This window comes from Patiria miniata, unplaced genomic scaffold (genome assembly GCF_015706575.1).
Source record: "Patiria miniata isolate m_02_andy unplaced genomic scaffold, ASM1570657v1 HiC_scaffold_16, whole genome shotgun sequence".
NCBI lineage: Eukaryota > Metazoa > Echinodermata > Asteroidea > Valvatida > Asterinidae > Patiria > Patiria miniata.
In genome coordinates this window covers 10,017,427-10,041,947 of record NW_024037054.1, presented here as the reverse complement: position 1 = coordinate 10,041,947, position 24,521 = coordinate 10,017,427, and the positions used below count along the sequence as shown (strand labels likewise).

The following is a 24,521-nucleotide window of genomic DNA, read 5'->3' as shown; positions in this document are numbered from 1 at the left end:
CAGACTTCTTAGAGCACACAAGGCTCCACGTTGTCTGTGGCTATGTTTACCTCCCTAGAGTCAATGACCTCCACAGCTCCTGCGCTCCTTTCTCTTTTACTGTGGCTTAAAACTGATGGTGGCTCAGAGCAAATTGCACATGTGTGATCACTGTAAAGTTTCAACAGCACGAAGGACGCTTGATAAATCATTAATTTCATAAGACTTGCCATTGAGGGCGCAGTGTACGCCTCGCCTTGACAATGCACTTGTTTCTCAAAACAATGTACTCACCTTTTTTTTCTATTAAAAAGGTTGACATTTTACTTGAAATTGCTCAAATAAATTGTTTCATTTAGTCACCCAATGCTACTTAAATAGGCCACATTAGTATGATCTATAATTTAAGAAAATGATATTAGGAATAAAATGAAACTGCATATCTGCTAAATGAACATCAATTCAGCCCATGTTTTCTAACATTGGCTTTCGTTATCCGAAAGACTTTAAGTAGGCAGTTTGACAGTGTGGGATGTTCATATTGGATAATTCATCAGTGTGCAAAATAAAACTTATAGTCTGAAGAAATGTATCAGTTAGCTACTACAATGATTTCAAAAGAGATTATTCATCCAACATTTTTTGCTGTGGTAGAAATCGGCTCGAAACACCATAGTGTTGCACGTACTCTGACAAATTGATTTTATTTTTGGGTACATTTTTCAGTTAAAAGTACATGTAACAGCTGAAATGTTGAACACTGTTAGAAATAAACTACATGTATATTTCAATAAAATTACAAACTAAGCTTCAAAATGATGTATACATGTTTCCTTCGTGGCATTAGGATTTGTTGACGTTTTTTCATTGAGGTTCATTTCCCTCCCAGAGGACTCCCCATACCCCCCTTTGTAACTAATGATATGAGGGGATACTTGCGCACAGATCCCAAAAAGGCATTCTTCCTACTAATTGTTTTTATCCTATCCTATTCTACATTACCATTTTTTGAAACTGTGAGGCCATAACACACACTTCACTTATAGAACTTCATACATGTATTGACCATAACCCTTCTCAATCCTTCAAAGTCCTCCGGGCAATTTTGGATAGTGGAGGATTGAGGGCACATGGACATATTCAGTATCGGATGATTTTGAAGGATTGAGGATCAATGGTGTTTGAAGAAGAGGAGGCTTTTGGAGGATTGAGGATGAATGCATTTTGAGAGGCAGGGCTGTTAGAGAATTGTGAAGGATGGAGGCAGTGGATATCCTTCATTTGAACCATTTAGGGGCGAGATTGGGGAAAATAAAAAATCCATGAAATAGTCCGCAGATGGTCTGTGGGTCACAAATCACGAGGCTCCGGGATTGAAGCAACATATGGTCCATGGTACAATGTATATGTTTTCATTTGCCTAAAGGCACCCTGCAAAATACCCATAAAATTTGTTCTACATTGTACATACATTTTTAGAGGTAAAATCAGTGGCGGCGCCAGACTCTAAATGTAGTGTGAATTTAGGACTATGAAATACTGACTTCATGGTAGTATTACGCATACCTTCATGTACGTGAGGATTGTGAACGTTCAACCAACAAAACGGTGCTGGCACCAGATTTCATAGGAGTCAAAATTTCATGCGACACTAGAAAAGTGTTTATCAACAGTTTAAAACCGGCCACATGACGGGCTCTCGACCAATAGGAATGGGTAAACTGTCTTAGGTATTTATGAATGTGGCTTAAAACATTAGGGTATGTTTAACCACAAATTTAAAATTATGCATCAGAGCAGAACGGTATCAATTTGTAATTAACATTATTTAATTGCTTTTATTTCTACTCGCAAGTTCCAAAAATAAACATTTTACCTTGCTTTCAATTTAATATGGCAGACTCATGAATAAAGCCTACTATATCAGTGATGGATGGAAGATTTTGAAGGATTGAGGCAGTGGTCACCCCTCCACTGAAGAAATTCAATAAATAATGGATGATTTTGGATAGAGGCTGTTTCCAATTTTTGCATGCAGGCAGTTAGAGGATTTTTAGTTAGATTTTGAAGGGGTGGGGATGCATCAGGACTAGCAAAAAGGCCTACAAACTTAAAAGCAAACAAATTAGATATCATGCAAAAATGACAAATGGTAGGTTGATTAAGATGACAAACTTACAGGCAGACTTGGTGGTCTGTTAGCAACACTCACTTCATCGGTGGTGGTTCCAGATTTGTTGTTATTGGATGTGGTCTGTTGTCCCCCTCTACTGTAGGTTGATGTGGGCTGTTGAGTCTGCTGGTAACCTGATGATGATGGGGGTTGATGCTACAATAATGACAACAAATCATCTTCATGATTATCTTTGACAAGAAATATTCTTCATAAATAAAACAAACACAAAAAGAACTCTTTTAGATGACAAGAATTTGAAGTGAATGTAGTGCTTGCTCTCGTCTGTTGCAATCATATGGTATGCTTATGCCCAATGTGTATGGCCAGCTACTACTTTGAAATTTCATTGCCATAATGTAATGTTGACAGAACTGATGCATGCACAAACAGGTACACGTACACAAGTACATGTATGTACATGTACAGTACATGTACAGCAAATAAAATAGCTACTTCTATATTTAACTGGCCTGATTATTAATAAGTCAGTAACTCTTAATTTCCTCAACTTGGGAGGAAATGTTCTAAAAAGAACATGTAAATGTCTGCCTTAAAAGTTTGTCCTTTGAGCTACATGTATGCCCCAAAATTCCCAGCTCATCAAATTCAAGTCCAATACTAATACTAGCCTCAAGCTCCTTTCCATTCAATTGTCTAAGTAAAACAATTCACATGTACTGGTGCAGGTCTCTGACCAGCCACATTTTGTCAAGTATAACTCTGTGTAACATATGAAGCGTTTTAAGACATTGGTATAAATGTGCCACGTACATGTTAGCACCACATTGTTTTTATTATTTTATAATATTATCATTAAGATCAGTTAAAATACATCTGTGAAATGCAATTGTGTGGGTTTTTTGGGAGTTTTTTTTTTGGGGGGGGGGGGTGGGTTAATAAATAACGAGCCTCCAGTCTTATTTGTTTCTTTTTTTTTCCTCAGTCATTAACAGATCATGTTCTTCAAGTGTCACTTTGACAAACATACAAAATGTAGGCTGAAGATCCACAAAGTGTATTTGGTATCGAGGTACCAGTAGATCAAATGATCAAGTGTATTGTACCCAAAAAAATGCAAGAGTTATTTTAAAGGAATGTTTGTAAATAGTCAAAGGTATGTATAAAGGTATTCTGGTAATGTCAGCTGTCATGGACCAAGCTGTCAAACAATAGCAAGGTGTCCTTGAACAAAGATTAACGACAACACTTTTTTTCATGTAGATCCAACAACCATCACATTGTTATAAAATTGAAAATTAAAAATTAGCAGCAATGGGCAGTTAGTCCTGTAAAATCATTATTAAACATGATTTCATTAGGCCAAAAAAAAAAAAGTCTCCTGTTTCTGGTATGGAGCTTGCCCAAAAAGTGGTGCGGCGACGCGGCTTTTTTTTTTTTTTTACCTGACTTTTTTGCTTCAAATGCCGTGTGATGACTGCAAATGGTGCCCGACTAAACTTAGTACAAATAGGCCTATATGGGATTGGGAGTCCAGAGAGGCCACATAAAGCTTATTTTCGACCATAACTCCATCTAAAAACATGTTAAAATTGTGCAGCAGCAGGATTCCAGTCAAACCAGTGAGTTTGGCGGTTTTGAGACATCATCTTTCATTGAAAAAAAAACTTTTCATTTTGCCGACGCGCATGGCTACAGCGACGCGCGCGCATACCAGAAACCGGAGACTTTTTTTTTTTGGGCCTTATACATGTAATACAATTATTCCTTTTAACAAGATTTTATTCAGACACTTATCCCCATCTTTTTGTCACCTGATGTCTTCATAACCTTCAAAGAAAAGCAATTACCGGTAGGTGAAATACCATTCTCAAGTACACTAAACAACGTCAATAAATTACGTTGTTACATTTAGTCAAATGAAAAACAACAACTCTTTTATTTAACAAGAAAATTGTTTAAAATGATTTTAGTGCTGCAGCTGAACCGCCGAACAGAGCTAAAAATAGCCGAACTTGGCCTTCCGAACCGAACCCGAACCGAACCGAACCCAAATGTCGGTTCGGAAAGTTCAGCAAGTATTTGTTGATAGCACTAAGAATGCTAATGCTTGCAATGAAAGGGCAAAAATAAAACGCACGGGTGATTGAATTAACTGTGTTGAAAAGTCACTGCATTCATTTTCATTATTTGCAGTGTTCTGGCCTGGCAAACAAATCAGATATCGGGCCGATACACTTTGAAAAAAATCGTACGCGCCTTGCGTTTTTCTCAATGAAAAGCGATGCTCTTTGCATTCATATCCAGCGTGCGTGGTCAGTATCATGCCCTGCGAAATGCTGCGCCGTGTTCCAGCGTGCGTGACGTAGTACGTTTGGACCAAACCAATTGCGGTGAAGGGTGTGCTTTCCTCGGCAGAATTCACCAGCATTTTCATTTTTTTCACCGTATCAAAATAAAAAAATAATTTTTATGGAGTCTGAAACCTTTCCCATGTTCAGAATAAGTTCGTAATTTTCGCAATACATTTTTTTTCCCGTAAAGAATGAATACGAAAAACGATGTAATCGCCCAAAAGAGGGTGAAACACCCCTTTACAAAATGGATCCGTCCACAGTTTTCCACAGCTGAATGAGAATTCATCATGGAGTCGCGAATCGAAAAGTTATTATTTTTTATGGTAGCTACTTGTCAGCTTTTTGCTAAAATTAATCATGATTTCATAAGTTGGGCACAGTATTAAAGGACCTGTTTGTTCTTAGAACAAAACTAATCAGCAATTATTGCCACGAGACAAGTTTTTAGTGCTCATCAGGGCATGCTCGGACGGGACGGAACTCGTCAGGAAAACACATGTGGGAAAATACAATTTTTATGGCGATCGTGTAGCGTAGGGCCCCAGTTTTGTCCAGGAACCGGGCCGGATAGGGCTGCGATATACATGTAGGTAACATTTTTCAACGTCATCAAGTCAAATTATAATGGAATTCTGTTTACACACCAAAAATAAGATTCAGCCTTCAACTTGTGTTGAATAGCATGTGGAAATTGCTGTGCTTATTTCTGTCAGACGTGCCGGGTACGCACGTGTTTGTTCATTGTAGCCCAATACATGTCATATGGACATGTACATTACGTATGCACTTCTGAAGCCGAACCGAACCGAAGTTCGGAGACAAAAATATCGAACCGCAACCGAACCGAACCGAACTGAACTTTGAGGATCAGTTGCAGCACTAAATGATTTTTACATTTTCGAATACACAATTTTACCAATAAAATACAAACCTCAAGTTTTTATGTTCAAGTTACTGGTAGTTAATCTTTGTGGGTAACATTTTAAAGCTAAGAACCATTATACTTATAGGAAAAGCACAAATGAAAATCAGTTTGAGCACCCTACACTAATCATCAGGGTGTATTGACATCAGCAATTAATCATAACATTCACATCAAAATGTCACATACATTGTAACATACAACAGATGAAGTTCATAATGAAATATTGAGAGAACGTGTTGTGTTGTTGCCTCCGTAATTAAACACCATGACATCCAACATACCGGGTAGTTTTCATCTAACATGTAAACAGTGCATTCTTTGCAAGTGCCCTGAATTGGGACTGCAATCACCATTTTACATGGAATTAAAAGTACCATTTGTACCAGTGTTTGATTTTTTTATATTTGGAAGGGTTGGGGTAAATACCGTTTTAAGTATATTTGGGGGGAGGGGTGTGGCTTTTGAGGAAATTCTCTACAGTAATGCATGCAGGGAATTCTCCACAGTAATGCATGCAGGCAATGTATCATGCAGTATTATGCTCATTCATACCAAGCACTTAAGTGATGACAGCCCTTGATAAACTCAACTTGCAAATTTTCAATGTGAAACTACACTTGATTACATGTAAAACATTTCTTTCATCTGATTAAATTGACTTTCCACTGACAGTGAATTCCAAGCAAATGAGGCACAAGCACTTTCTTAAACATGAACAAATACATGAACAATGACAGTTTCTTACACTAAACTTAGTTTTTGCAATTATGAAACTTGCAAAATTCTTGCATTTCTATTCCTATAAAGACATGTTTTGATAAACTTTTATAAGTCCATGTACATTCATAAAGAATTATTCTCAATTGACCTGATTTATTTTTCCTTTCAATATACTGCATGGACCAAGAGCAAAGCTGACAATACTTTAGGGTATACATGTATTTGGATCATATTAATTTGTACAAACTATGAAATGGAGCCGAGTATGTGCTTAACTAATGCATTCTACCAAATTGTCAACGCTTCCCTTGCTTTAAATAATAAATGAGTTCTTGGCCGGTTTTAAACAAGTCTGTGTTTGACTGGCTGGGGGAATGGACGCTGATAATAGCCCGAGCTAAAGGCGAGGGATATTATTGGCGACCAGGCCCCCACCCGCTCCATAGATAAGGGACTTGTTTATTACCAGCAAAAAAATATACATTTCCAATGATTTTGTTCACCAATTTTACTTCATGTTTTTTAAACACCCCTCTAACTATGTGCACACTGCGAGACGTTGTGCAGAGTGTCGCTGTGCTGGTGTGTAGTGTGAATTTAGGACTACATGTATGAAATACTGACTCGTTGGTAGTACTGCGCATGCGTAAGTGAGGATTGTGAACGTTCAACCAATAAAAGGGTGAAAGGGACCAGATTACATAGGAGTCCAAATTTCATAGGACACTGGAAAAGTGTTTAAAGGGAATATACAACATTTGCTTTTGCTGTAATTTTCAGAAATGGATGGATTTGGGGAAACAATATGTTATAGCACATATTGTTACACCGACTTGTTTGAAGTTTTGTGTTCGTAGATGCTGGAAAAACCAAGAAAAAAAATCATGTTCCTGTGGTCTGGTTCCATGACCCCACTTAAATTGAAATGGAGCAATTAATAGACGTCGGGGAACCTGTCTAGAAGGCTTGTACCTGTTCATAGATGTGTAATCAATTGTAACTGATTTCAGACTAAACATTGGTAACTAAATATGGTAAATTGGGGGCATTATCTGAAAAAAACCCAGTTTTTTTCAAAGGTTGGTCGGCCGACCAGTGTTGGAAATTGAAACAAACATACCACATTTTTTGAAAATGACAGCACACCAGGTGCCATGATTTTACAGGATGCTTTAGACTGTCATTCACTAACAGTCCAGTAGGTATTTCATAATAATTTGGTAGTTTTGGTTTTTGATGTTTGCAAATGTTGTATATTCCCTTTAAGAACAGCCAGCCAGTGTTTTATCAACTGTTTAAGACTGGCCACGTGATGGGTTCTCGACCAATAGGAATTAGTAGTCAGCTTGCACTTAGTGTAAGCTTGCATTTCAACTTTGCTCAAATATGGATATATTGGAATTGCTATAATGAATAGCAGCTACATGTACATGTATAACAAATAATCTTTTGTAGACCCCATGTTTGTTGCAGTGATGTTCTACTGTGTAGTATGTGGCATTTCACTATAAATTTCAGAGAGGAAACTGTACATCTTAATTCAAAATGCAAAGTGGTCTACATGTACATGTACACAATGGCAATAACTCAAAGTGTCCAACACTAAATAATGTCTAATGCAGGCACACTGAAAAACTTTGAAAAAGAATAAATTTTTAACCCAAGAAAGTCCAGCTTCAGATCCTATCAGCAGACTGATGTTACGTATTTAAACGTGTGATACACATTTAAGACTAAGAGTGTTAGTGAGTGTAGCAGTTTTCATGTACATTATCTGGTAAGCATTGCTGCTATACCTGAGATGATGGTGGAGAGTTAGTCCACATCTGTTGGTTTGACTGCATGTCTTGTTGATGTTGGTGCCATGATGGTGGTGCTTGTTGCTGCCATGACTGCTGCCATAATTGTTGCTGATTGTACTCCATGCCCTGGCCTTGCTGACCAAATTGTGAGGGCATCTGTTCATATTCAAGGAACAGTCACACTAATTAGTCTTTGATTATCTTAGGCTGCATTTTGAAAAAGAGCTTGTCTTTATTTAATCACTGGAAGTATAGTGTTCTGGCGATAGGGTAGTTTAGGAAACCTCCATCAGTTTAGTTCTTGAGTGATTTTAATCATTCAAAAAGACTCTTGCAATTGATATTTGCTTTTGTTTTTCAAATAAAGCCTTTTTTTTTTAAATACGTGGTTTACTGATTTGTTTTGGTCCCGGGAAGGGCGGCAAGTGGGAAATAAAAAAATTAAATAATTTTTTTTTAAATCCGCAAATGTGGGGACGCCCTTCAACGCCCATAATGGTGCACCCAGTATTCGGACACGGTATTCGGACACGAAAGTGCTCAAACAAAATGTCGTCATTCAGTTTTACTGCACAAAACTTATCAAAATTTGCTCGGGTAAAGTTATCAAACTTTAAAAATTAAAGGTAACAACTATATTGAGCTCTCTTTTTTGGGGGGTAGACTCCAGTATAAAAGTGAATCAAAAGCTTGTGATTTCTACTTGCAAGGCAAAATTTGTTTGTTTGTTTGTTCCTTTGGGGGGGGGGGCGTGTCATCAAAAGTGAAATTGTTGGGCGACTATTTTTTTTTATTTTTTTTTTTATTTCTGAATTTTTTTTCGGCGGCAATTCCGTAATCCAAGTAATTTTATAAAATGGCCTGAACAACATAGGGAAATTGACTAGGTGCATTATAATAATTTTAGAAGTTGAACAAGAAATTGGTGTTAAGTTTGAGCCTGCAACCTCCGGATGCTGTTCCAGTACTCAACTAACTGAGATATCCAGCCCTTAATTTACATCATAGTGATATGTTGGAGCAAGATGCAACTTTCTTGCCTGATTATCCAGTTGGTACCCTGTGCATCAACGCATTTTGTACATTCAAGATGCATTATGGTCCAATAAAACATTACAGCAATTTTTGGTCTTTTATACCGGTAGAGGCAGAGTCCTTAACTAAACTACCGCCACACTGATTATTTTCTTAGAAAAGTTTGAAATGTTAGAATAAGAATGGAAGGTTTGCAAGGTGAAGCAAACAATAAGAATAAGTTTGCGGTTGCACCATGTGATGAGAAATTTCTCTTTGTAAGTTTGTGTGGTTCCAGAAAGAACCTGGGGACACTCAACGTTTCGCAAAGTACCGGTATGCCTCGCCGGTCGTCAGGAGACTACCAAAGAGCAGTCTACTGATGGCATACTATCTGAAACATTCAGTTCCCTCGGTTCGTTTCAGATCCAAACAAACTCACACACAAACCAAAGATTTTTTTGCCACATGGTGCAACCGTAAACTTATTCTCACTGGAAAAGTCTAGTATTGTACTCTGGTCATTTAATCACAGGCACAGGAGCCTCTAACCATCATCCCCACTCCTGTACACAAATAAATGGAGTTTGTGTTTCCACAAAAAAAATTTAAAAAAATTAAGGTTTGATACAAACTAATAGTATGAAAATTGAAAAGAGTGGGAATTGATCGTGATAAATGAAGCACACTATGAAAAATGAAATCTTGAAAATATTTACAGATCACTGAATATTTTCAAATTTTCCCATGGGGTGACTCTGAGATTTAGTCATTAACCCTAACCTTCCCAACTCCATCAAAATCCATCCCCCATTTTGGGGAATTTTGGCAGGTAAGCCATGTGTACCAAGTCCATCAAAATCCACCAGCACCAGTGATGGATTTTGATGGATTTGGTCCTCTACTCAATACATTGTAAAAATAAGTAGAAAGTTAGGGTTAATGGAAACCAACCACACAGATCAGTCACTCTAATGTGGCAAACATTGACTAATTTTGACGATTATACAACATGTATATCTGAAACAATCTACAACATTGAAAACTAAATAAGGGAGTTTCAGTCACACAATAAATGTTAAGAAGCTGCCTCTTCTAATTTGGGCTCTCTTTCCTGTGTACATGTATGTTCTGTTTTCATGTATTTATTTCAAGGTCTTACTGCTCGTACTTGAAGGCCTACAGCATAGCATGTTTTCCGAAGTTTCCACTGCTGGTACACATGGCAGTCCATGCACACTGATACCGCGTGATACAGACCATGCTGGCCAGTTTCCCTTCATGACAAAATAATGTTGTGCAAACTGGTTTGCACAACTTAAATTCTGTATTATTTTGAAGTACCGCTGACCCTAGATGTTTTCCTCTTTAACTAGGGCAAACTTTTATCATTTTTCAGGAGCCAGTTTTGATAGATTTCATGGCACAAAAATAATTCGGGTTGAAAATATGGCGTTAAGGCCAAAAAAAAAAATATTCGGTCTCTGGTCAGACCAAAGTTTCGGAATTGACGTGCTGGAATTTACTACCTTACGGAGACATGCACACAATAGGGAACAAAAGATTGTACACGTCTCCACAAGAACATTTCTATAGATGTATACGTCTCCACAAGAATTTCACGAAATAGATATATGGATTTTACTCAAAAACTAGGAATTTCCAAGGTAGGTTGATCTGTCGCAAATGGAAGAGTTTTAGAAAAGGGATATTTAGTCCAAATTTCAGCCCAGGAAATTAATTCTGGTTAAAATAAGAGCATTTTGAAACTGCAATTTCAAACTCGAAAACTTTACTACACGAGAACAAAGAAATGTCTCCACAAGGATACAAATTCCAGAATGTGTGCGGCCATGCGGCTTTTTTTTTTTTTTCTTCAAGCTTGGATTGTACAGACAAGGTGGGGTACTATTTTGCTTTTTTGGTGTCCTCGTGTACATTGGTGTCCTCCATAATTTGCCTTGGTGCTTTCGATCATTTGCCTTGGTGCAATTTCCTATTCCTTGGTGCCCTTTGGTAAAAAAAATTGAGCAGGTGCGGAAATAGAGGGCGCTGTTGGAGCTACCGCGGAACATTTTGGAGAAAAAAAAAGATTGACGCGCATGATTAAAATCGACGCGCGCGCTGACCAGAGACCGACTTATTTTTGGGGGGGGCCTAATACTCCATTTAATCAGCACCCAAAAAATTAGCTAATAAACAAATTTTCCAATCTACCAACCCTATTTTGAAAAGGCGAATATTCGGAACCACAAAATATATATTTTTTTGGCCTAACTGCACCTGAAAAACCCCCACTCTCGGCCCAGTTTTGAAAAGTCCTGTGGAGAACCCTGATTGAGTCAACCCCACTCAAATTGATGACATGACACTGGTTTGTTTCTTTATTTTATTAAAAAGACCTTTTTGAGACAAATGTTTCTCCTACTCATCCAAAAGCAAAGAGGTTTTAGAAAGGGGACCAATATTAACCATCCTAGTCTTCTGCACTTCACAACCCTTCAAGATTTGCAAAACTACTTTTGCCCATTGCGTTAGCACCCACACGTCTAATTCCATTAAACCTCCTATGCAAACATACATTCTGTGCCAAGTTGTCCTTTCAGTCAAAATTAATCAAGTGCCTGTTTTCAACAGTTAAGATTCCCAGCCCACATAAAGCAGCATTGACTGGCTGCACATGACTGTTTATGTAACTTGATACAGCTTTGCTTTGACTGTTGGTAATTGATAAGCCAGCTGTGCCAACAACTTGCCTGCTTTGTCTGTTCATGGTCTGTTGACTGAGTTTGACTGGTCACAGTGCTTGCTTAACATATGATCTGACTGCTGTTGACTAGCCTGTGCTAAAAGTATAGCAGGGGAAGTGGATGGAAAGTTTGATGTCTGTGACTGTTTGTCTATGACTGTTTAAATAGCAGGAGGGTTAAGGTGATCTTCTGTGGAATATACACTTCAAATCCCTGCACAATTATTTTCTATAGTTAAGTTCAGGAGGTAGATTCGTTCACGTTTCATTGCTCGCCACAGTGCTGTTTTTTGTGCATTGACTTTCTGTGTGACCATGGTGTGACACAGTTACTTTTATACTTTATATCCCTTCACCAGGCATGCCAGTCAAATTGGAATGGGAAGCACAAAGCCAATACGGCATGTGTCCGGGAAAAGTTGGAATTCTAGATGCTCTCTGGTGCATTTTGTGCAGTTTATGACCACTTGAATTGAAATTTTAACCCTAACCCCTTGAGCACTTTTACTAGAAAGTATCCTAAATCCACCAAAATCCACCTATTTTGTCATGCCAACAAATGTTGGTGTCCTGAGTTCATCAGAATCCACTAGTGAGTCCATCAGAATCCACCACTGAGTCCATCAGAATCCACTAGTGTCCCTCAACTGCTCAATATGGAGGTATCCTGAATCCATCAAAATTCTGCAGTACCGCTAGGCTTACTGTCCTGAATTCATCAAAATCCCCCAACATTTTCAACATGGAGGTATCGTGAATCCGCCGAAATCCTCCAAAACAGGGGTGTGCATTTTGATGGATTCCAGTACTTTCCAGTGCATTCAATGGTCAGTGTTCTTCTGATTAGGCCTAAATAGTACATGTATGCCATTATGCTTGCCATGCATGTGTCTGTATACCGACGCATTCATGCATGTGAACAAATGACGGAATCAGGCTAATAGTCCAGAGTAGATAGAGGGCGCTATAGCGACACGCTCATTCATAAAAAAGGCCAAACTATATGCTGGGAAATGTGCATGGAGTCTGTGTTCTAAGCCTGATCGATATCAATATTTCACGATATTTCGATTTAATTTTCATATCGGAAATCGTATCCATCTCTTAAAAAAAATCGGCACATCATGGAATTCGATATGCCGAAAAATATCGCGATATTCTTTTGTAGTACCGCTTTTGTAACCATTAAAGTCCGGCGAACTAGATCAAATTTTTCTGCACGTATTTTCCTGACTCGTTCCGTCTCTTCCGTGGTTGTTCCCAGGCACTTACACTTGCTTAGTGCCAAAACTGTGCCAAACTTATGAAATCAGTTATTTTCAGCACCAAAAAATTTCGAAAACCAACTGTTCAATCGTGACTTTGGTTCAAAAAATTCATTACTTGAAATTGGACGGATCCATTAATTTTGTAAAGGGCTGCTTGGAGTTAACATCGTTCTTCGAATAAATTCTTTACAAAAAAAAATGTTTTGTGAGTTTGTAACGATGAAGAACTTTTTCTGAACAAGGAAATATTTGGACTCCATAAAAAAAACCTGTCATTTGTTATTTTGAAAAGGTGGAAATACTGGTACATTGTTTTCAAGGAAGCACACCCTTGACCGCAAATGGTGTGGGCTGTACACAGTCTTACCATGTGTGCATGTGGCATCAATGCCGCGTGCATTGCGTGCTATTGCTTCGTTCTTTCCTCGTGAGATATTTCTATTTTCACATTATTATCTAACATTTCAAGTTAATTTTTTCGATATTTGAATGTGGAATTTGTTTTCTACTTAATTGGCAAAGTAAATGAGACTAGTAGTCAAATAAAATTGACGATTTTGTTCCGGACATATTTGGACCATCGGGTTATTTTCACGGCAGTGGATGGTGACTTCAGTCATGTTTTTTTGTTATTCCATTGTTCCATGAATGGAAAGATGACGTCATCACGATAATATCGCGATATCAGATTTTTTTCACGATATTCCAATTTAAAAAATAAATGGATATCGAGCAGCCTTACTGTGTTCTGCATTTTTTCATGCCTTTAAAAATGCAGAGCCAGGCGATTTGTATGCTAGCGATATCGGCGCAAGATTCCGCAGCGTCACGGCATGAAACAAGCCGGGTGCGCAGCAATATCACATGTAAACATTTCAGGGACAAAATAGTCCCTGCTTTTAATCCACTAGTACATTGCATAGGATATCACATTTTGTAATAAGTATGCCAACTTTGAGATGAGCTAGAAACCAAACAAAAAAATATTTCACCTCCAGTTTTTTTATATTTTGTAGAAAACATGTTAGGGTATAATTTCCATCCAAGTTCATCTCAATTTCATGTGATCCACAAGGTCAAAGTAAAGGTTAAAAGGTCATCATACTTCAAATTGCTCCGACATGAAAATAATGGTAAATTTGGATTTCTTATGATATAACCTTTCCAAAGAAACCAAGATGAAAACTGGTGGCCACGCCCATTTTGACCAAAATTTCCAAAAATGGCTGGCGGGATCACGAAAACCGTTGGTTTGATGGCGCTAAAACCTCACATTTCGACTTTCATTTTTTTTGGGTGATTTGACATGGAATGACCCAAGAAGAAAACTGTTGTCGCTGTCAATTTATGTGTTTGAGATATTGATGCCTTGCTTGCTAAACATGGACCGTGTGGTAACAGTTACATACATTCAGTTCTATGCGGTTTGCTAGTTGCACATGTACATGTATGTCACCAGAGGTGGTGTCTTATTACTAGACATTTGGCCCAGCCACAGTAAAGACTTGTATGGAAAAATGATGCTTCCCATTTCAAACCTTGGAATAAATACAACATCCAGCCACAAAAGTTTTCTCAAAACGATTTATATCAAGAAATAGAACAACTTCTATTTCCAAGTAGATGTGTCTCAAATAAAGAATGTCAAAGCACTCTCTCAAGACATTTTAACACCAAAGAACATGGATTCATGCAGCGAGTGTAATACAATCACTGTTCCTCAGAGGGACATAATCATGTAAATATACACACACAGATTGGAAATCGCGCTTTACAGATTTCAGGCAGCTTAGGCACTTAGAGCAAATGGGTTTTTTCTCAAAATTTTGTATTTATTTTATGCATGTAATGTACTAATTAAATTAGTTGATGGCCAAGATTTTAAATCCGGAATAACTTCCTCTCTAAGCCTACCTGTTGAGGGAATGGTGTACTGTTTGAAGTCATATTAGCCATGCCCCCTTGACTCTGCACATTGTGAGTCCTAGATCCTGCCATATGACTTCCAGTATATTGAGACATGCCTGGATACTGTCTACTTCCTAGCTGGCTCTGCTGCTGGTAGGGAACCCCTGGGAAAGGACGTTTGAGTACAGGGCTGGGGCCACTGTCTGCAACACCTCCCATCTAATTACAAAACAACAAATCAATGCAAAAATTAATTATTGCAATAAAATTTACTAGGCTTGTGACGGTATTGCATTTACTATATACCGCGGTATCCAGTGACAAAAAAACACTCTTCACTAAAACCACAGTATTACGTTAAGTGGGGTATTACGTCATTATCAAGGGGAAAAAAAACAAGTAACCACTAACCACCAGGCACCACGTGCCCATTTGATAAGCCACTGGTGCAGCATAAATCACGCAAATGCTTCACGCCGCAAATCTCCAACGCTAAAGTGTTATGGTTTCATTATCAGTCCATTTGTTTTTAAAAAATATATCATTGTAACAGATTATTAAAAAAGAAAAGCTTACTTTTTGTGGTATTGTATTATTCGAATTTGTAAGTCATTGACATGACAAGGTCCACCAAAAGATAATGCAGATCATTCTAATAATCATCACATGTTACGCATGCGCAATTGTGGAGGCTGAAATATGAAGTTGTCAGTGCTGCCACTTTCATAACGAACAGACCAATCATACCCAAACATGAATGGAAAATGTTTTGAGCGCCGTTTTAGATGGCCAATCAGCTCGATCCATTCAGTGCGTGGGAAAAAGCATGTGTCACGACATGTGCTTGTGGACCCAGCAGGACGGCGTAGGGGGCAGGGGGCTTCTGTAATGTGTGATCGTACGGGTTTTTTCCCCATGATGAGAAATCATGGCTTTGATATTACGCTTTCTTTTGGAGTATTTTCTTGTCTCGATTTTTATTTGGACGGCTCAGCATCGTATGATTCAGGCGAGTCCCTTCCCTTTGCACGTCGGTACCGATAAATAATCAATGGACCAATCATACCAAAACATGAATGAAAAAAATGTTCCGAGCACGGCTTTAGATGGTCAATCAGATTCTTTTAAAAAGGGTGTTTTAGATCGATGAATGCAGTGCATGGGGGAAAAGCACGTGTTTCAACTCTCTCTGTGCTGATCCAGCATGGAATCGCAGGTATGCGTATCATGCACTGACATATACAGCCACGCACATGACTCAGGTGTATTCGGGGGCTTTCATAAACATCGTAAGTGTACGCTTCTAGATCGTACAAGAGTTCTCCCCAATTTTCATACGACACAGGCCACAGCCACGTACAGGCGCAGCACGGTGCGTTGTGGCCGGCCGGGCCAGGCGGGCGGGAAACACCATTGCCACATGACCGGCGGGCGGGGATCGCTACGAGATCACGGGCAAGCCCGTTCCAGATCCAGGGCGTGCAAAGTGCTGCTGGGCAAACGGTAAGGGTGAATTCAGCTGCAGGTCATGGGAACGCATGGAGAAACAATTATGTGACCAATAAACTTTACTATTCGAATTGAACCAAGCTGCATTTGAAGTGGAGATAGCTTTTTATTTTTATCTCGGAAACAGGGCGCCGCCATCTTTGATTGAAGGGAGTCTCCAGTGCATTATTATTTTTTTTCATGCAATATCCTCCCAAATTCGGGACATCCGAAAAAGTCCGCACACGTGTACGGACGTCGGGAGCTGGCCATGCAGGCGCTGAATGATGGACATTTTGCACATGTCAGGTTCGCGGTGACTAACGATGCGGATGACTGCTGGGAAAATTGAAAACGTAATCAGAATAATTTGCGCTATTTGTGGGGAAAAAAACGATCTGTTTCAGCAAGTTCCTGGTTGGCCAAACTTCTTACCTTTCCGTCTGTGCGTTTATATTTGGAGTATTGTGAAGATCGCTATTTAAATGTAAATTTTTTAATTTGTTGACAATTTATCGCCACATCGCCGATATTGCGGGGGGAAAAAATCGACTACAAAAAAATCAGTATCGCCAGCGTGAGGTACATGTATATTCACTGGCAATGTCCCAACTTCTAACATGTCTGAAGCTACATCCAAAAGTCCAAGAGCGGCAGAGTCGAGCCGCATCGACATCAAAAGTCTCCAGGATCCACACGCGTTATGCGTACTTCGTAGTATAAAATAAATAAATAATGTTTTTATGAATGACATGAAGTGGCTGGTACTTGGCGATCAAACGCGAATGTAGTGGTAAATCCTTTACCAGCGATCTCGGCCGTGATTACGTGACCATCAAAATTGAAAGCATGTGGAGAAGTTTGATTATTCCAATACGATTATTGCGCTGGCAAATAAAGAGTTGATCGTACATAAAAAAAAATATATGGAACTAAGGCCAAAAAAAAAAAGTCTCCGGTTTCTGGTATGCGCGCGCGTCGCCGTAGCCATGCGTGTCGGCAAAATGAAAAAGTTTTTTTTCCAATGAAAGATGATGTCTGAAAACCGCCAAACTCACTGGTCTGACTGGAATCCTGCTGCTGCACAATTTTAACGTGTTTTTAGATTGGGTTATGGTCGAGAATAAGCTTTATGTGGCCTCTCTGGACTCCCATATAATTTGCACTAAGTTTAGTCGGGCACCATTTGCAGTCATCAGCCGACATTTGAGGCAAAAAAATCAGGGGAAAAAAAAAAAAGAAGCCGCGTCGCCGCACCACTTTTTGGGCAAGCTCCATACCAGAACCAGAGACTTTTTTTTTTTGGCCTAAGGGACAGCAACAGTATTTTGTTAAGCAACCATTTTGATGGAAAATGCCAGTTTTTCAGTGAACTTTCCTCATTATTTTCAACTGTTTTAGTTGATAGCACCCAACTAAGGTCAGCTCTGATTTTAATCTTCCGTGTTTTCCGTAGGGGGAGAGAATATAAAGTTGTGGAACACGGAACATTATATTTTGTTGTGTCCCCTGCCCAAAATGTGAATTTTATATTATTTGCTAATAATAATAATAATTATAATAATTTGGGAGGCTAATACTCCTTACTCGCAGTTGGTATGCTGAATCGCGAAGGACGCGGCTACAACGTGGTCCGGCCGCTGGCACAGAAAGGCGCCTATGGCTGCCGGCCACATCGACCCATATACGTGTATGACCACGGAGCACAGCCTGAGATCAAAAGTGTTTGATTTTTCCGGAGGGAGGAAAACCGGAGGGCCCGGAGAAAAACCCACGTGGCACAGGAGAGAACCAACGCACAACTCTACTCACATGCGATCCGCGGCCAGGATTCGAACCGTGGTCACCTTGGTGAGAAGCGAGCGCTTTACGCACAAGCCACCCGTGCCACCCTATAATATAAGAGAGCGATTACACCGCATCTAAAGTGACCTCGTTATTAGCGGGTTTGATTTTAATGTTTTTGTTTCTTTTTTTATTATGTAATCAATTTCTTTTTTTTCATGACCAATTATTTAAAATCACATTGTCTGAGAAAATCAGGAAAGTACATTTGTCATTTTACTTGTGAAAAGTTACAAACAGAAATTACAAAAAAAATTATCCACAGTTCTGATAAGCGCACATGGTGATCTGTTCGGCATTCAAACATGCTGCACTGCCGGATACACTTACCATACCAATTTATTATATACATGTAATGCACTTATGTCCGTATATAGGGCATGTACATTTTAGGTACCGTAATTTCTGTAATGTTTGCAAATTTTGTCGCTTCAGTAAAGAAAACAAATGGGGAAAAATTAGGAAAAACATGGTTGGTCATTAAATAATATAATCCATACGTGATTGATTCAATAATGTCTTTTTCTGTGTGTGATGTTATTACTTTTGCATGTTAGCACTTTTGCAGAGAGAAAGAAATGATTCACACAAAAAATGTTATTAACGCCAGTGCTAAGTTACTATACTAATCTTACTTAAAAACTTACTTAAAAACTCCCAGGCTTCCAAACTGATTTCCATCCACAGTGACACTTTATTACCAGTTCTTCCAACCATTCTACCTCCATGTTCCAACCATAGACCATACTCTTAAATTTCTTCATCAAAATCTCGCACTGCTGATGGGTCTCATCGCGGCAATATTACACCAATGTGTTTGTGAATTGCTAGCTCACGATCGTCACTGCACTGCACATTACATGCACAATATACACACACAGCCACACGCGATATACAGACACGAGGTGCAAACCCATTGAAAGTAATTTTTAGTCTGGTCCTTAAGTACTCCACTGCGCACACTGCATTGATGTCTATCAGGTTTTTGACCGCATTGCTTATTAGACTTGTCACCATAGTCCATCCATTATCCTTGTAAACAAATCTACATGTACATTGTACATACATGTACCTTTCACAAACACTATGTGTTCATCAACTAAAATACATGCATACTGTATTATGTTATGTTATAAAGATTGATGCAACACTTAAATTCAATGCAAAACAAGGAAGTGAATGCTTAAAAATACAGTCTGGCAGTGCATATTGTACAATGTACTTAAACAGATTTACAGTTGTACAGGTGACATTAGGGAGGTTTCGCAAACGAACGGATACACTTACACTTACGCTTAGCTATCCGTATCCGTTTTCTACTTACGTGTAGCGAGCGAGATATGCGTGTCGTCTGCACGTTTAGCGGATAGTGAGTGGCGTATGACGTCATACGTGCAGACGACATGCATATCTCGCTCGCTACACGTAAGTAAAAAACGGATACGGATAGCTAAACGTAAGTGTAAGCGTATCCGTTCGCTTGCGAAACCTCCCTACTATGTTGTTTAACACTCTATAGTGTAGGTCACGTCTGATTGGAAGAATTTTTTTCCAAACATATTTTTAACAAGGCAAAAAAAAAACATTTCTGCTTCCAGTTACCCTACCTACCCTATTTTGACAGCCCCTACCCTAATTTTATATTGGAAAAATGAGAGAAAACTCCGAAAACCATCAATTACATGTACTACCTTTTACCCTTTACTACATGTACACGCAGACATCTCCACATGATCGTACACACACAAAAAATGACCCCCCCCAAAAAAAATCCCTACCCTACCGTTACGTATCCTACTTTCAAATATCATGTACCTGAGGCAGAATTTTTTTTGGGGGGGGGGGGGGGAATTAATGCATGGCTCTGTCAGGAACTATACCTCCGTACATAAATTTAATAACAGAAGAATTCAACATGGGATTGTCAAGAACATAAAACCAATCAATTTGTATGATTCATAATTTGTATGGCTCATATTTAAAATTAAGTAGATTTTACTTCCCATGTACTTCATGAAGTGCTTCTCATACTATCAATGTGTTTATTTTGATATTTTCACGGCAAATGGATGCATGTTCCATTACATGTAAATCAACCTGAATCGGGTCATCACTACACCATAAGCATTTAACTGAATAAATATGTGTACCACTCCAAAAAATCACGTGTATGTTATATGAATCAACACGCAGAAATCTTCTTTCCAACTACACTACTTTCCAGTCTACCACAAAGGCAAAACTTGCTTAGAAGAAAGAAATAAACGTAGACAGACAATACAGGTTTCCAATCCAATTAACTAACTGTGAAAAGGGCAAAAATGGAAACACAGACAGCATAAATGTTTTTTTGATGTCCAAAGGCTGATTGGAAGTGTTTTGGCCCAGACAGATGTGCGTTTTCTTTTAACACTTTTAAGATTTCGCAATAAAAAAAGTGTAAGGGCAAACTGAAAAAAATATGGTCGATACATACATGTACTGAAAATCACAACATTGTTTTGTTTACAATACCAAATGACAGACATATGAATAACACAATCAAAGCATCATGTCAAATCTTGTGGCTTCAACAAACACTGGTTCAAAACCTTGTGCTTATTACATGTATCCTCTCTCCCCCTGAGTGATACCACTCACTCCTAAGGATCTTCCATTTTACAGCTGACAAAGGGAAACCCCATCATTACCATAATAATGATAAGCAGTATGAATCAAAAGGGCAATCCCAACATAAGACTGTGTTTACTCAAGCAGTTCACTTTGGCAGTATGCAACTCAAAACCTGCTGCCCTGCAAATTCATCTGGGGCACTGTTCTAAAAATAGTCCAGACTATTATCTTCAAATACAGTCCTGCACAATGGGGAAAGCCTGAATTATTTAATGCCCAAGTGTAAACAGAAAATCTGTAGAGTACAGGTCACATGACTGAGGCTGGATTGTGGGGTAATCCCCTTGTGGCTGACCTCTACTGTGACTCAGACCAGGTGGCATTTACATTCCACACATTCCAATCAACCACATGGCCTTCATTCATAGATTTCCCCTCATATAGGACAGGGGTAATGTTCTGATTATATGACTATCATCAGCACACAAGCTATTATGATCATGATGATGTATCCACAATGTTACCTGTAGGGGAGGGGGGTGCCTGTAAATGTCTACTATCTGACAGTCCATACATGTACATGTACACGTAAATGTAGCTACACTGAGTACACATATCATTTGATTGTTTGTGAAACAGGGCAACACCAAACTGCTTTGCATCTTTTTGTTTTGTACAGGCATGTAAAACGATCAATTAATTTTCCATGTCAAAAAATGTAAACAGAAAAAAGGCCTTCAAAATTATTTCTCAGTTAAAGGTAAACTACTGTTTTCTAGTCAACGTTGGCATTTTCAAATAAAAAAACAAAGACCCTCAGATTTTGTAATATAATGACTAAGAATCAATGCTCAGCTGCTTCTGATCTTCAACAGCACTCTTTGTACACATTGTACGCAAAGCAGCTATTTCAACAAACAGTTTCTCAAAGTTTCTCATTTTATAGTTTTTCAAAGTTTCTCATTTACAAAATAAGACTTACAAAATGTTAACACATATAGTTGAACGTGCGCTTTGTAGGCGATCACGTGCGAAACTTGTGAACAAACACACACGTATACTCTTTGCGCTTTAACCCTAACCGCCCTGAATCCTTCAAAATCCTCTTTGCCAAAGTGGAGGAATTTGGAGGATTGAGGTTACATGGCAAAAGTGCGTTACTGATTTCGTAGGATGCACTTCGTCAAGGTCTTGGGCCAGACCTTGTGTTGTCTTTGCTCAGCCATGCATAAATATAGGCCTGGATTATGCTTGAAATCCTCCGTACTGCTCCAGGATGTCACTGGCCAAGCCTCAACATATTGACAGTCAATGCCGCAGTCACCCCTCCACGGACCATATTCAAGAAATAATGGAGGAATTTTCAGGATTGAGGCTATATATATATGCTATTTTTCCATGAGGCCAATTGGAGGCTTTTGCAGGATTGAGGCTACATCCTAGCAAAAAGGCCTAGGGAGTTAGGGTTAAAGTATAGCGGTGGCTTTAATAAGTAATAATACATTTATCTGCTGACATCATTTTGTTAGGAAATTGAGAAAAAATATAGTGCTGCAAGTGAGCCCTCAAGTTCAGTTAGGGTTCGGTTCAGGCTCGATAACAAATTGGAATGTCAAAACGAGTTGCTGCAGGAGTAGTGCTGCAGCTAAACTGCCGAACTAAACTGAAATTCGCCGAACATAGCACTCCAAACCGAACCAAACTGAATTGTTCAGTTCGGATATTTGGAAACACGATTCTTAGCAAAAATAACCAAATAACCAAATTACCAAATTTTACACCATAAAATTATCAAATTTTACTTCTAATCAGAAGAAAACAATATTTTAGGTCAACAGTACTGACTTAAAATGAGAATGATTATTGTTCAACAGTGTTGCTAATAAATAAAGATGCAAATTTCTTAAGATATTCAAAAGTTGGTCTTTCTGTGCATAAATTAGCACATATTTAATTACAAAATGTTACACACACGTGACCGATCAAAATGTCACACACGTGACCACAGAAAATTCCCATTTGGTAAAACTAAAGCAGAGGCTGTACATTTTACGCATTCTTATATCACAAAAGTACTGTGATTTATCTCGTACAAAAACCTTCTTTTGAACAATGTTTGCGTGACATTTTTACGATCCAACCCCAAAATCCAACCCCATTACCATGTGGGTAATGTAGGCCGTGTACACCCAGTGCTGTAGACCATTCTTGGCCTGTGGCTATTATAGCAATAGGAACCAGTCGACCATTACTGCAAGCAGCATGTGCTTCTGTTTCACCACTGCGACGGAAAGAAGATTCCTGCGAATCAGCGATTGTAAAGAAGCAAACGATGATTACGGGCTGCAGAAATGTTATAAGCATTTTTTTTACGCAAAAAAGCTTTTTGAGAGGCAATTTCGGTAAGACAGAATGGACAACACAAATGCAATTTATAACTTTTTTTACATAGTTTTTTTTAAACTTGCCACTAAAAAGTGTAGGGTCAATTGGTAAAATAGGGTTGGTCAGGCACCTGGTTGCAAAAGTAAAAAAATTTAGGGCTTAACAATTAGTTTCTAGAACTGAATGTTTTACAAACCTTACAGAAAGGCTATGAAGTTGCTATGGCAGAAAATTGTAAATTTTGTTTGTAATTCACTCTCGTATTAATTTTGGCCCAAGTATTTATTATCATAAACATGTAGTAGGTACCCAAGCACTGATTCAAAATCCCTAAAATGTCATACAAAATGGTGAAATTTACGAGAATTTTGCTTACAAGATCACATGAATGTCCACTTGGCTGCCATCGTTGGCTGTTGACTGAGGGCGCCTCAACTCCCTTGACCAACCACAGCAAGGCTTTCAATTAATTGCATGAGGGGAAAGAAACTCTAGTTAGATGTCTACGCAGGAAAGTCATTGCAGAAACTGTTACTCTCAGCGTGCATGCAGAGGGGATTATGGTGGCCTCAAAGTGACAAATGTTACAGTAAAATAACTTGATTACTAAACGTCAATTAACAATGATAGCAATGGAGCCATTTAACAATAACAGTTGTCACTTTGAGGCCACCACAGTGACCACACTCTCCTCTGAAGGCACGAACAGGAAAAGTTTCTCCGACAACTGTTTCCTGTGTGAACATCCAACAAGTGTTTCTTTCCCTCACGTGATCAATTGAAAGCCACGCTGTAGTTGGTCAAGAGAGTTAAGGCGCCATCAGTCGACAGCCAACGATGACATGGCGGCTGGGTATTCCTGTGATCTCGGAAAGTGAAATTCTCGTGAATTTCACCATTTTGTGTGACATTTCAGGGACTTTGAACCACCTGGCCATATCAAGATAATAACTGGAGGCTTGTGTTTGTGTTTGTAACAAACGCAGGGTGATGGGCGAGGGTGCCAAACTAACTTATTTGACATTGTATAACTCTGGTGTGGAGCGCTGTGGCCCAATGGTCATGCTGTGGCCCAATGGTTACGGTGTTCGTATCATGTGCTATGGTACGCGTGTTCAAACCCTTTGGCGGAACATGGTGCTTGTGTTCCTGGGCAAGACACTTTACTACAATTGCCCCTTTCCAACCAGGAGTATAAACTTTTGCTAGGAAAATCCTCACTCCTCCAACATTCTTCAAAATATTGCACTTAAATGTTCAAATGAAGGATACGCACTGCTTCAATTCTTTAAAATCATTTAACAGCCCTGCCTCTCAAAATGCATTCAGCCTAA

The 24,521-nt window shown here is 38.8% G+C and overlaps 1 protein-coding gene across 7 annotated transcripts in view; it reads right to left on the bottom strand.

The window, feature by feature from the left end:
• Positions 1-24,521, bottom strand: part of LOC119722959 (AT-rich interactive domain-containing protein 1A-like) — a 67,195-nt gene that overhangs the window by 39,899 nt on the left and 2,775 nt on the right. For 5 of the 7 annotated variants that reach the window (XM_038193379.1, XM_038193383.1, XM_038193381.1 and 2 more), the window contains exons 2-4: positions 14,863-15,075; positions 7,912-8,073; positions 2,159-2,308 (exon numbers count right to left, since the gene is read on the bottom strand). In XM_038193379.1, coding sequence (XP_038049307.1) covers positions 2,159-2,308; positions 7,912-8,073; positions 14,863-15,075 — 525 coding nt within the window. The remainder of the gene's footprint in view (positions 1-2,158; positions 2,309-7,911; positions 8,074-14,862; positions 15,076-24,521) is intronic. The other 2 variants (XM_038193382.1, XM_038193384.1) reach the window with 2 other exon arrangements.